The sequence below is a fragment of the Grammomys surdaster genome, unplaced genomic scaffold, assembly GCF_004785775.1.
Source record: "Grammomys surdaster isolate TR1022 unplaced genomic scaffold, NIH_TR_1.0 195, whole genome shotgun sequence".
In the NCBI taxonomy this organism is placed as follows: domain Eukaryota; kingdom Metazoa; phylum Chordata; class Mammalia; order Rodentia; family Muridae; genus Grammomys; species Grammomys surdaster.
In genome coordinates this window covers 1,157,697-1,170,860 of record NW_021604640.1, presented here as the reverse complement: position 1 = coordinate 1,170,860, position 13,164 = coordinate 1,157,697, and the positions used below count along the sequence as shown (strand labels likewise).

The 13,164-nt window shown below is 38.3% G+C and overlaps 1 protein-coding gene and 1 pseudogene across 1 annotated transcript in view; one reads left to right on the top strand and one right to left on the bottom strand.

Annotated features, from left to right (window-relative positions):
- The window catches only part of Cfap47 (cilia and flagella associated protein 47), a 230,304-nt gene that overhangs the window by 189,774 nt on the left and 27,366 nt on the right, over positions 1 to 13,164 (top strand). Inside the window, exons 57-58 of the mRNA XM_028769943.1 lie at positions 7,591 to 7,747; positions 11,276 to 11,374. Of these exons, the coding sequence (XP_028625776.1) occupies positions 7,591 to 7,747; positions 11,276 to 11,374 (256 nt within the window). The remainder of the gene's footprint in view (positions 1 to 7,590; positions 7,748 to 11,275; positions 11,375 to 13,164) is intronic.
- LOC114623269 lies at positions 3,685 to 4,499 on the bottom strand (annotated as a pseudogene).

Sequence of the window (13,164 nt, the reverse complement as noted above, 5' to 3'; positions counted from 1 at the left end):
GTTTCTATTTGGTTGATTTCAGCCCTGAGTTTGATTATTTCCTGCCTTCTACTCCTCCTGGGTGTATTTGCTTCTTTTTGTTCTAGAGCTTTTAGTTGTGCAGTCAACTTGTTAGTGTGTGCTCTTTCCAGTTTCTTTTTGTAGGCACTTAGAGCTATGAGTTTTCCTCTTAGCACTGCCTTCATGGAGTCCCACAAGTTTTGGTATGATGTGTCCTCATTTTCATTGAAATCTAAAAAGTCTTTAATTTCTTTCTTTATTTCTTCCTTGACCAAGTCATCATTGAGTAGAGAGTTGTTCAGTTTCCATGTGCACATGGGTTTTCCATTGGTTTTGTCATTATTAAAGACCAGTCTTATTCCATGGTGATCTGATAAGAGGCAAGGGATTATTTCAATCTATTTGTATCTGTAGAGGCTTGTTTTGTGACCAATTATATGGTCTATTTTGGAGAAGGTACCATGAGGTGCTGAGAAAAAGGTATATTCTTTTGTTTTAGGATGAAATGTTCTATAGATGTCTGTTAAGTCCATTCGGTTCATAACTTCAGTTAATGTCAAACTGTCTCGGTTTAGTTTCTGTTTCCATGATCTGTCCATTGCTGAGAGTGGGGTGTTGAAATCCCCCACTATTATTGTGTGAGGTGTAATGTGTGTTTTGAGCTTTAGTAAAGTTTCTTTTATGTATGTAGGTGCCCTTGCATTTGGAGCATAGATGTTCAGAATTGAGAGTTCACCTTGGTAGATTTTTCCTTTGATGAGTATGAAGTGTCCTTCCTTATCTTTTTTGATTAATTTTGGATGAAAGTCGATTTTATTTGATATTAGAATGGCTACTCCAGCTTGTTTCTTGGGACCATTGGCTTGGAAAATTGTTTTCCACCCTTTTATTCTGAGGTAGTGTCTGTCTTTGTCACTGAGGTGTGTTTCTTGTATGCAGCAAAATTCTGGGTCTTGTTTGTGTATCCAGTCTGCTAGTCTGCGTCTTTTTATTGGGGAATTGAGACCATTGATGTTAAGAGATATTAAGGAAAAATGATTGTGGCTTCCTGTTATTTTTGTTATTAGAGGTAAAGTTATGTTTGTATAGTTATCTTCTTTTGGGGTTGTTGGAAGATTACTTCCTTGCTTTTTCTAGGTTGTAGTTTCCCTCCTTGTGTTGGCGTTTTCCATCCATTATCCTTTGAAGTGCTGGGTTTGTGGGAAGATATTGTGCAAATTTGGTTTTGTCATGGAATATCTTGGTTTCACCATCTATAGTGATTGAGAGTTTTGCTGGGTATAGTAATCTGGGCTGGCAATTGTGTTCTCTTAGGGTCTGTATGATGTCCGTCCAGGCTCTTCTGGCTTTTATAGTCTCTGGTGAGAAGTCTGGTGTAATTCTTATAGGTCTGCCTTTATATGTTACTTGACCTTTTTCCCTTACTGCTTTTAGTATTTTTTCTTTGTTTTGTGCATCTGATGTTTTGATTATTATGTGACGGGAGGTATTTCTTTTCTGGTCTAGTCTATTTGGTGTTCTGTAGGCTTCTTGTATGTTTATGGGCATCTTGTTCTTTAGGTTAGGGAAGTTTTCCTCAATAATTTTGTTGAAGATATTTACTGGCCCTTTAAGTTGGGAATCTTCATTCTCATCTATACCTATTATCCTTAGGTTTGGTCTTCTCATTGTGTCCTGGATTTCCTGGATGTTTTGAGTTAGGAGTTTTTTGCTTTTTTCATTTTCTTTGACAACTGTGTCAATATTTTCCACCGTATCTTCTGCATTTGAGATTCTCTCTTCTATCTCTTGTATTCGGTTGGTGATGCTTGCGTCTGTGACTCCTGATCTCTTTCTTAGGTTTTCTATCTCCATGGTTGTCTCCCTTTGAACTTTCTTTATTGTTTCTATTTCCAGTTTCAGATCCTGAATGTTTTTGTTTAATTCCTTCTTTGTGTTTTCTTGCATTTCTTTAAGGGATTTCTGTGATTCCTCTTTAAGGGCTTCTATCTGTTTACTTGTACTCTCCTGTATTTCTTTAAGGGAGTTACTTAATTCCTTCTTATAATCCTCTATCATCATCATGAGAAGTGATTTTAATTCTGAATCCTGCTTTTCAGGTGTGAAGGGGTGTTCAGGGCTTGCTATATTGGGAGAACTGGGCACTGATGATGCCAAGAAACTTTGGTTTCTGTTGCATATGTTCTTGCGCTTGCCTTTCGCCATCTGGGTAACTCTAGTGGTACCTGCCCTCTCTGTGTAAGATTGGAATCTGTATTTCCAGTTATCTTGCTTATTGCAGAGCTCCTCGGAGTCCAGAGGTCTCTGTGGTCTTATGCCCCTAATCTCCCGGGTGGAAGAACTCCTGGGACTCAGGCCACCTCTTGGATCTGGTAATCCTTCTGTTCTGAGTGCAGTGGCTCCTCGGCTGCTCTGAGTGCAGTGGGTTCTCGATGACTCAGGATTCAGTTTCAGCTGCTCTGAGTGCAGTGGCTCCTAGATGACTCAGGATTCAGTTTCTCCACAGGACAGGAGCAGACCAACTCTGTGTCAGCTGCTCTGAGTGCAGTGGCTCCAGCTGCTCTGAGTGCAGTGGGTCCCTGATGACTCAGAATTCAGTTTCAGCTGCTCTGAGTGTAGTGGCTTCTCGATGACTCAGGATTCAGTTTCTCCACAGGACAGGAGCAGACCTACTCTGTGTCTGCTCCAGTCCCAGGGACCAGGCAGGGGCCGAAGGGAAGTGGAATTCCGGAGGGGCGGGGTTTGGGTAGCTGCTGTGCCCTGGATGTCCCTGGTTCCCAGATGTATTTCTGGGGCTTAGGGAGTGAGATGGAGTTCTTACCAGCTGCTCTGAGTGCAGTGGCTCCTGGATGACTCAGGATTCAGTTTCTCCACAGGACAGGAGCAGACCGACTCTGTGTCTGCTCCAGTCCAAGGGACCAGGCAGGGGCCGAAGGGAAGTGGAATTCCGGAGGGGCGGGGTTTGGGTAGCTGCTGTGCCCAGGATGTCCCTGGCTCCCAGATGTATTTCTGGGGCTTAGGGAGTGAGATGGAGTTCTTACCAGCTGCTCTGAGTGCTGTGGCTCCTGGATGACTCAGGATTCAGTTTCTCCACAGGACAGGAGCAGACCGACTCTGTGTCTGCTCCAGTCCCAGGGACCAGGCAGGGGCCGAAGGCTACCAGGATCTTCTTAGTCCCCTGGGAAAGAGGGTAGAGAGTGAGGAGAAGCTACCACAGGTATTCCTGTGCAGATCTGGGAATAAAACTACCAGAATGATTTGGGAGGAAAGGAGGAAGAGGTGAATATCTGCAGTTAGGCTACCTGCTTCTCTGGCTTGAGTGGTCCATGGGTTCACAGGGAATGCCTACTGGAGTTGGGGGCTATGATAGAGTAAATTTTTAAAACTTGGTTCAATGTTTTATGTATTCATTGGCTATAACACAATAAGACAGATATAAAAACTCCCAGGGTTCACAGTTTCATAAGGTTGGTTGCAGAGTATAAAGCTGAAAGGCTAAAAATAAAAATGTGAATGCATTTCTGGGCAGGGCTGGCCTCTAATTCCTGGTGGAGGGGTTCTTATTCTTTGAGGGAGCATACTTATAGATGTTCCTCAAGCAGTCTGAAGGCCAGTTGGTAGTTCATGGATGGTCTCATACCATGTAGAAAAGATATAATTCCTGGATGCAGGTTCTTTCTGCCTTCAGGCAGAGTTCCCCATCTTGGTGGGTAATTGTTGGCCTCTAGCATGGCTGGCAGTAGCAGGAACTGTGGCATCTGCTACATTGCTTCTTCCCTGTAGAGTCATGACTTGCTGGGATATACCTCCAACTCATTAGAGTTAGACTACTAATCTATTAGAAGCTTAGATAGTAGGTTCAGCAGCTGATATTCCTCTGCCAGTTGCCCACCCAATGACAGAACCACCTATGGCATCAGCTAGTGACACATGAGTAATGGCAGTATGTTTAAGATATGGACCCTCCATAGTGAGTGATAACAAGTTCTCCCCATGTCACAAGACCAAATACAAAGCCCAGTTTTCTTCACTCTGGTCATTTTACATTCTTTGGCTTGATCATCTAAAACACCACAAACACAGAGGATCAAATTCATATGCTTGTCAAAAGCCTTAAAGTTATCAGTAAAGCCTCTGCCATCTTGCGTGTACCTCTCATTGTAGTCAATATACTGCAGTATCTTGCTACTCTTACCTACACTCTTGATTGCTGTTTCAAAATAGCTGTAATCAATAGTAAGATTTCAAGATATTTAATAAGTATGGGAGGACTATAAATAAAGGTATGGTACAGGTTCTCTTAGAAACAATATAATCTTGACAGAAATTTATCAAATAGTAGACAGATCCTGTTTTCCTAGACTTCCACCACACTAATTTTCCAAAAATGCTTTAACCACTTCTTGATATCTTAGATAAAAATGCATGTCTCCCTTCTGTCTAGAAATCAGCACAGGAACTTACTTGCTGCTACTGGGAACATCATGAGTACAGGTCATACTCTTAGTTGCTCAGTTTAGCTATCCTGCTTTTGACTTGGACTTTACCTCTGATTCATACTGTTCAATGTTGTTCATAGAAAGGTGTAAGCAACCCTTTGATTGCTCCATCAAGTTGCAAATCACTTCAGAACTAAGCATTCGACATCTCGAGCTGTCTCTTTTCTCTGTACCACAAAGAGTTTTTCAATTAGTAGTGTATATAAAATATTCTTCACATAATATCAGATCATTTCTTTACTTTCCAAATGCTGTGTGTTTGTGTTTGTATCTGTGTATATATGTGTTTGTAATATAGTAGATTAAGATTAAAATTTCATTGATATGCCCCAGTTAAAATATCAGCCATTAAAGAAATGACAGAAATTTGGGCAAGATACCAACAAAGAGGATCCCCTATGCACTGCTTTTGAGATGGAAAACTAGTCCAGCCACTGTAAAAATCAGTATGCGGTATCCTAACAAAGCTAAAAATAGTTCTTCATATAACCCAGTTACACTTTACCTGGGTGTTTATGTGAATGACTGCAGGTCAGCACATCACAGTGATACTTGTAGCAATGCTTATGGTTGCACTATTTACAATGCTTAAGTTAGGGAACCATTGTAGGTATCAAATAACAAGAATTGTTTTAATTAAGGTTTCTATTGCTATGATGAAACAAGTGACCAAAGCAACTTGTGGACAAAGGGCTATTTGGCTTATATTTCCACATCACTGTTCATGAGTGGACAAAATCAGGACAGGAACAAAAACAGGTCAGGGACATGTAGGCAGGAGGTGGAGGCCAGAGAAATACTGCTTACTGACTTACTCCTCATGGCTTGCTCACCTTTCTTCCTTATAAAATGGAGGACCACCAGCCCAAAGGTGGCACCATTCTCTTTTTTTTTTCTCAAATCGTAATTAATTCACACAGGGGTTATAAACACAGAAAGGCAGGATGTGGGGAAGGGAATGACACTGGAGTGTGGGTGTTCAGGGGGAATACCGATATCTTCAGAACTGGATATCAGCTAGGTGAAGGTTCAGGGGACAATTCACTATGACTCTGCCTATGACTCGCTTGTCCTTATCTAAGCTGGTATTGTCTGCCAAGGCTACCTATTTACAAGGTCTATGACTACTCAGGCTTATAAATTTCCACAAAAGCTGCCTGTAGACATTAGCTTATAGCCATCTGTTTCAATGTTTTTCCACTGAGACCCAAGACTTGGTGTTAGTATACATGTATGATAGGCCTATTGCTGATTTTAGGCCTATGGCTGATTTTAGGCCTACAGTGTGTAAGCAGGGCTGCCCCTGACATCTCCTCCCTTCTCTAAGTATAGAAGGGCTGTGGCAATTCTAATCTTGCGAAGGCAGGGATAGAGGCCTGGCCTCCAGTATTTGAAGGGGACCTTGTAATGGCTCCAGTCCCCCTGTCGTTGTCCAGTGAGGCATGAGGGCCATACCCATCCCGATGTCTTTTTCCTGGAGAGGGGATACTTTTGACTTCAACCCCTATGCAGTCAGGCTTGTCCCTCAGGGAACCCAGAGAGATATTTTTAATTTTTATTTATATTCCCTTGCAGTGCTTAGCCTCGCAGCCTAAGTAAGAATTCAGATCACCAGTCAGAGGGGGTTCTGGGTGGCCCCTCTCTGCTTGGTCTAGGGGCAGAAGTCCCCTCTTTTAGGTTGTGTGGAGATGGGTTTTGGAAACACCCTGTATAAAGTAACAACCTCATCTTGAGTCTCGTGGTCCTCCATAGCTAACTTATGATAATGTATCTGAGTAGGTTTTGCTACAAAATTATTTATCTGTTGTATCACAGAGTTAGTCCGCCTATTTGGGGGCCAGGGACCAGCAGAAAAAAAGCAAAAAGAACCCAAATAATGGTCCCAAGATGGAAGAAAATAGGGTTGACAACCTTGGAGAGGCTGCAAACCAATTCTTGTACCAGCATTCATCTGTCTCTTTCTCTCTCTGATTTTTCTTAGGGCCTTCACTACCTATTTCATGCTCTCTTTAACCCTCCTTGTCTTGTCTATGTAAAGGCAACCTTCTTCTTTGAGGGTTGTACACAGTCAAGAGCTGTATACAGCCTTTTCTATTGTACTAGAGTAAATCAAGTCCAATAAGTATCTTTGCAATATTAGGAGGTCTCTTCAGACGGCGAAATGAGGGATTTCTTCAGCTTAGTGATGTCAATCTCTAGCTGTTTGATGTTCTTGTCAGTGGCCCTTCAAAGGTCTGAGTAGTGTAAGTTTGGAGGCCAGCATCTGGATTAGAACTTCTAACAGCAGACATCACGGGTGATTCATTTTTACCTGGAAAAGAAAAAGAAGGGGATTCTCAGGGAGATTTCTCTTCCCTGGATGTAAATTGTTATTCATCATATTTATGGTTGGGCCTGGCTTTGTGGGGGTATTTATTTTTTCATTAATCTTTTTGGTATCCGGTTAGCTGAGGTGGCACCATTCTCAATGGTCTACCAGTCACTGATTAAAAGGAAGTCCCACAGGCTTGCATATAGCCTGATCTTATGGAGGCATTTTCTCATCTAAATCTCCCTTCTTTCCAATGATTCTAATTTGTATCAAGTTGACTTTACACTAGACAGCACAGAAATGAATGCATATAAAATATGATACATAGGTGGGGGAAGAAGGGGCAAGAGGAAATGAGAAATAGGGAGAGGGAAACAGGATTTTTGTCAGTCACAAATACTAAAGTTACATTATTTACAAGACACTATAGATAATACTAATGAGTGAACTAAGTATGTCTCAGAAACATATATGGCTTATTTTTTCTCATATGTAGTTCCTAGATTCTCCGTAAATAAAATTATATGTGTACATATGATATGAAAGTAGAATCAAGACTATCTAGTGAGGTAAAGAGGAACAATTAACGGGAATGGGGAATAAAAAAGTTAATAGTAGCAGTGCATTCAGGGGAATATGCTTACTTATACAAAAAAATGTCAGTATTTGTTTCATTTTGTACCATATACAATGAGAAATATTGGACAGAACAATAGAACAGTTTTATAAATCTTAAAAATCAAATATATATTCAATTATGATTGTTTCTTTTTTAAACAGTTTAAAGAATGGAAATTCTACCTGTTTGGAGTAGGACTATTCCCCAGGCCTATAGAAATGGAAAGGATAACCACTATTCTTGGTCTTCAGGCATCTGTCATGATACATTTTAAAAATCCTACCAGTGAAGATGTTTCTGTTGATCTCATATTAACAAGTAGGTTATTTTTCTTATATTTTATAGCTATCTGTCTTTTTTCATTATAAAATAAAAACATTTTATAAAATAAAACCATATAAATAAGAGGTAAGATATGTTTGCTGAAACACACTTCTTAAGTTGTAAATGGAGAATCTATGCACCAATTAGAGGTCTTCTGATCTTAATTTTGGATTCACATATGAGTTAATTGATATATAAGATTCTTACAAAATTTTTCAAATATTCCAGTTCTTTTTTTTTTTTTTTTTAGTTTTTTGAGACAAGGTTTCTCTATGTAGCCCTGGCTGTCCTGGAACTCACTCTGTAGACCAGGCTGGCCTCAAACTCAGAAATCCGCCTGCCTCTGCCTCCCAAGTGCTGGGATTAAAGGCATGTGCCACCACTGCCTGGCATATTCCAGTTCTTATTATACAAAAGTTTATAGCAATTCTAGTAGTGACACCTTTTTAGGGATTCTGAAATCTACCTGTCCAAAAACTCAAAAGGAAGTATTCCACCCTTGGCACTAGAGTTTTTGTTTAATTGCCCACTATGTATGGATGTATAGATAGATAGATGGATGGATGTATAGATAGATAGATAGATAGATAGATAGATAGATAGATAGATAGATGATAAATAGATTGATTTACAAACTTGGCACTAGAGATTTTGTTTAATCACCTATATATGAGTGGGTGGATAGATGGATGGATGGATGGACGGACAGATAGATTTACAAGTTAGCAGGTATTCTTCTAACATATTTATCTCTTCTCTTCTATTCCCTCTACCCATCTTCCTGCTTACAGTTTTCCAGCCCACTTATTCCACCTCTCTATTTTCATATTTCCTGTTTGCTACCATACTTCCTCCCTTAAGGGCTTGCCTTCCCTGCAACTATTCATGGCCTCTTTCTAATTTTTTGGATTCTACTGTAAATACAGGTTAAGCACCCAAAGCTATAAGCATCAATGTAAAGCCTATTTATGGAAATCATGCTTCATTTGTCTCAGAAAAGTTTTCAAGAGAATCTGTGCTTCTTGCATTCATTAATTTGATTTTACAGCATTTTAAAGGCTAAATCCAGAAGTATTTGTGAACATTGTATACACACAGAGAGAATAGATTGGAGTTGAGATGCACAGTTCCAGGAAGTTGAAGCCAGTTATAGCAGAAAATTCCATGACCTTGGTATATAGAAATCATGTGGTACATTCTTCAGATTTCTCCCATATCTGAGAAAATATTGGTCCTTTAAGGAGCATAACCATTTCATGCAGGTATTTTATTTCCAAGTAACTACAATATGTTACATAAAATAAATGTTTCTAAAGGCATTTTATGTTATCAACACATTTTATACCATATTTGTATTTAGCTATGCCCAAATTAAAATTGTTCTGTACTTAAAATCATAATAAATATATGACTCAGAAGCTGAAAACACTTTTTAATATTCTGATCTTTTGTTTCTGACTTCTGAACTCCTCAACTGGCACTCCCCAAGACCACTTCCCAAGTCATCATTTTCAAGAAAACCCTAAAACATGAACCCCCTAAGGTATTCATCATATTCAGTTGTAAACATGAGAAAATTAAGAGACAGAGAGGGCTAGCAACTTGTTTTTTGATTACAGAACCATTAGAACCCATTAAATGAAGGAGCAGGAAAGGAAGCCTTACTCTCCAAAGATAAATCCTTAAGGACCTTTGCATATCACTTCTCAACAGGCAGATCTAGTCCCTAAATCCACCATACAAAAAGCTTGATGGAGGAAGTACTAAAAAGTAACTGAATAGACTTAGATGTTTTCTTTTCTCTGAGAACCCTGAAGTCTAGTCACTAATTAACTTGAAAGAGCCCCAAATCTCTGTACTTTCAATATACTGTACCTTCTACTAGTCACACTAAGGATTCTATTGAGTCAACTTCACTCTCTGGGTATTTTAAATACTCATGAGTTCAGATGATGTAGAAATGTTTATCATGATTTGTTGGAAATGTTATTGAAAGCATTTCCTGGAACACTGTGTGTTACTGTTTATACAATTTGGGAAGCTGTTTTCAGTTATTTATGTTAGGAAGACACTTTTTTGACCTATTAGTTGATTGCACTAAATGAAGCCTGGTTATCACTGTATAGTTACTTTTATAAATTGGCTACTGTCAAAATACTTTAGAATTACCAAGAACAGGTGAGCAGTCAGTGCTATACTTCAACTCTGGAGATTATTTATGTTCTTGAGGGAAAAAAATAATTCTTTTCTAATTTCCTACCTATTTATAATGTATTTTGGTTATTTCTACCCCATCATTTCCCTTTCTCACCAGTACCCATATTCTTAACCAGTCCTTTGTTCTCAAAAAGTTTCCCATCAACAATACTTCAAATACTGTCTGTATAACTATGGGATTCCTTTAAGAGTATTACATCAGATGAAGGCATAAATGTATATGGAAATACATCACACAATAGTAAGCTTATGGTGTTTTTGACTGTTTTAACATATAATTCTCTGGGAACTATAAAACCTTAAAGGTAAACCATAGCTCACAACTTCCTTTCAATCTAGCTCACACAGTTTAGGGATAGATGTCTCTAAGCAAGGAACTGTGCAGTAATAATAGTAGAAAGAAGATAGACCTTTGAAAGAGAGCTTTGAGTTAAGAGTTATTTAAGTCAAGCTATAGGAAAATTAACAATTCAAGGGTCCATGCATATATTACTCTATGATAATTTCAAAAGGTAGCTACAGAGGAAATGGCCAAAACATTCTTGGGATTAGTAGATATTATCTAATGTAGATTATCAACTAATATTTTGAAACATAAGAATTTCTGGAAAATTTTAAATGGTCTAGGAACTTAGGATTTGTTATTAGTCCATTATGCCCCATACTAGAGCCCTGTGAATTCATGACTATGTTAAATTTTGCAGACAACTGTTGAAGTTAACTGTTTTTCAGTTGGAGAAATCACCCTTAGAAATTGTTCAGAAGTGGGGCTGGAGAGATGGTTCAGTAGTTAAGGGCACTGACTACTCTTTCAAAGCATTTTTGAATCATGAACTTCTATGATTAAATATTTTTCAGTATCCCCTTCCAAATATATATATATATAATTTTTACCACCCTTTGAATTTATCTTATTTGTAGATATTAGTATGTGATTGTTTGCACTGTGTTTAATTTTACAATCAATGTTGCATAAAATATATATATATATATATATATATATATATATATATATTGCTATAATCCAGTTTAGATGAATAGATTCTCCATATCTGTTATTTGAGTAATTAAAACTAAAAGTCCACTAAGTTGTGAATGGATTTTGAAATATTTTAGTGTTACATAGAAAACCAATTCTAATCTTGAGTATATTCCTCAATTGTGTCACTTAAATTTCATGTCAAAACCTACTTTGAAACATTCTCATCTAAGTTTCAAAGGGACTTAATTTAATTTCCACTCCCATAGAATTTTATTTCCTCAAGTGTTATACTGAATTGTAATATCTCCTTGTTTCTTAATTAGATAAAGAACATCCCAAGAGTCCTGCAATTGACCAGTGCTGGAAGAGCTTCCTCCATGAGAATGCTGCCTTCCGGTTTAGCTCTCTGAGGCGTACACATGGTACAGAATTTCTTTCTTACATTCTGCACACTGCTACATTTAAAAGATAGCTAAGTAGTACTCCATTGTGTAAATGTACCACATTTTATTTATCCATTCTTCAGTTGAAGGACACCTAGGCTGTATTCAATTTCTGGCTGTTACGAATAAAGCTGCTATAAACTTAAGGACATCAAAAGAAGATCTATAGAGTCAACCTTGACTCATGGGGGCTCACAAAGACTGAACCACCAACCAAAGAGCATGCATAGGCTGAAACTAGGCCCCCTACACATTTGTACCAGATGTGCAGCATGGTCTCCATGTGAGTTGCCTAACAAGTGAAGTGAGGGCTGTCTCTGACAGTGTTGCCTCCTTTTGGAACTCTTTTCCCTGGACTGACCTTGTCTGGCCTCTATAGGACAGGATGCAGCTAGTCCTGCTGCAACTTGATGTGCCAGGGCTGGTTGGTACCCATGGCATGGGGCTTTCCTTCTCAGAGGAGGAGAAGGGAAAATGTGGGAGGGGGTATTAGGATGTGACAAGGAGGAGAGGAGGGCGGCTGCAATCAGGATATAAAATGAGTAAATGAATTAAGAGAAAATTTTTAAGTTCTGTATATAGATTTATCCTGTTTTTGAAACTTTTGGTGTTTCAGGATCATACCAGTTGAAATAGGAGTGTATTAGTACAAGAAAATTTTAGGAGCTTGTAAAGTTAAAAGTAATCATGAAAACATGAAAAATTATTTCAACTTTGCATACTGTTTACTTGCAAACTTATTTTAATGTATGAACATAGCACTTCCAAATAGTCTCACCAATATACATTCAAATAGGAAGAAATTTTAAAAATAATAAATCTTCTTAAAATTCTAAAGTTAGGCTAGATATGTAGTTCATAGAATGTGCATGCCTACCCCTGTGAGTTCTGAGGTTCAATTCCTTGTTCCACAAACAAGTAAAAAAAAAACCCACTATATATCAAGAATTATGAATTTGTCTAAAATAATGAAGTTTTAAAATGATAATCATTAATTTTATGGTAATATGATAAATATTATATTAACAAAACTATGTTAGTTGAAGTCTATAATGACTATTAACTTCTCACCACAATGGGGTGATTATCTTCTTGTATTTATTTATTTTTCATTAACTAATTTATTCACTTTACATCCTGATTACAGACCCCCTTCCTTTCTCCTCTCCTCCTAGTCCCACCCTTACAAATTCCTCCTCCTATTATACACTCCCCTTCTCCTTTGAGAAGGGAAAGCCCCTCCCAATTGGGTAACATCCACCAAACACATCCTCTTGTATTTCTTTTTAATATCTGTATCAGTATCTTTTCTTTCAACAAAGATGTAGTTTATTTAAAACATGTTTTAATGCAGTTGTAATCACAGACATTAAACTAAGAGATGAGAAAAATACAAAGTTTAAAAATAGAAAAAAGATAGGCTGTGAAAGTAACTCAGTCAGTAAAGTGTTTCTTGTCCAAGCAGGAGAAACTGAGTTCAATATCCAGGACTGATATAAATGCCTGGTGTGGCAGCACATGCCTGTGATCCCTACACTGAGGAGGTAGAGACAGGCAGAGTCCAGAATCTTGCTGACCCAGCCAGCCTAAATGATCTCCTTGTTTCATGAAATAAGAAGGAGAGTGATTGAGAAATACATGTGCAATTTGGAAAAATACATAGAGGTTCATACAGTCACACATTTGCTCATTTGCTCATACACAAACCTGCACATATGGCAGAGAGAGAGAGAGAGAGAGAGAGAGAGAGAGAGAGAGAGAGAGAGAGA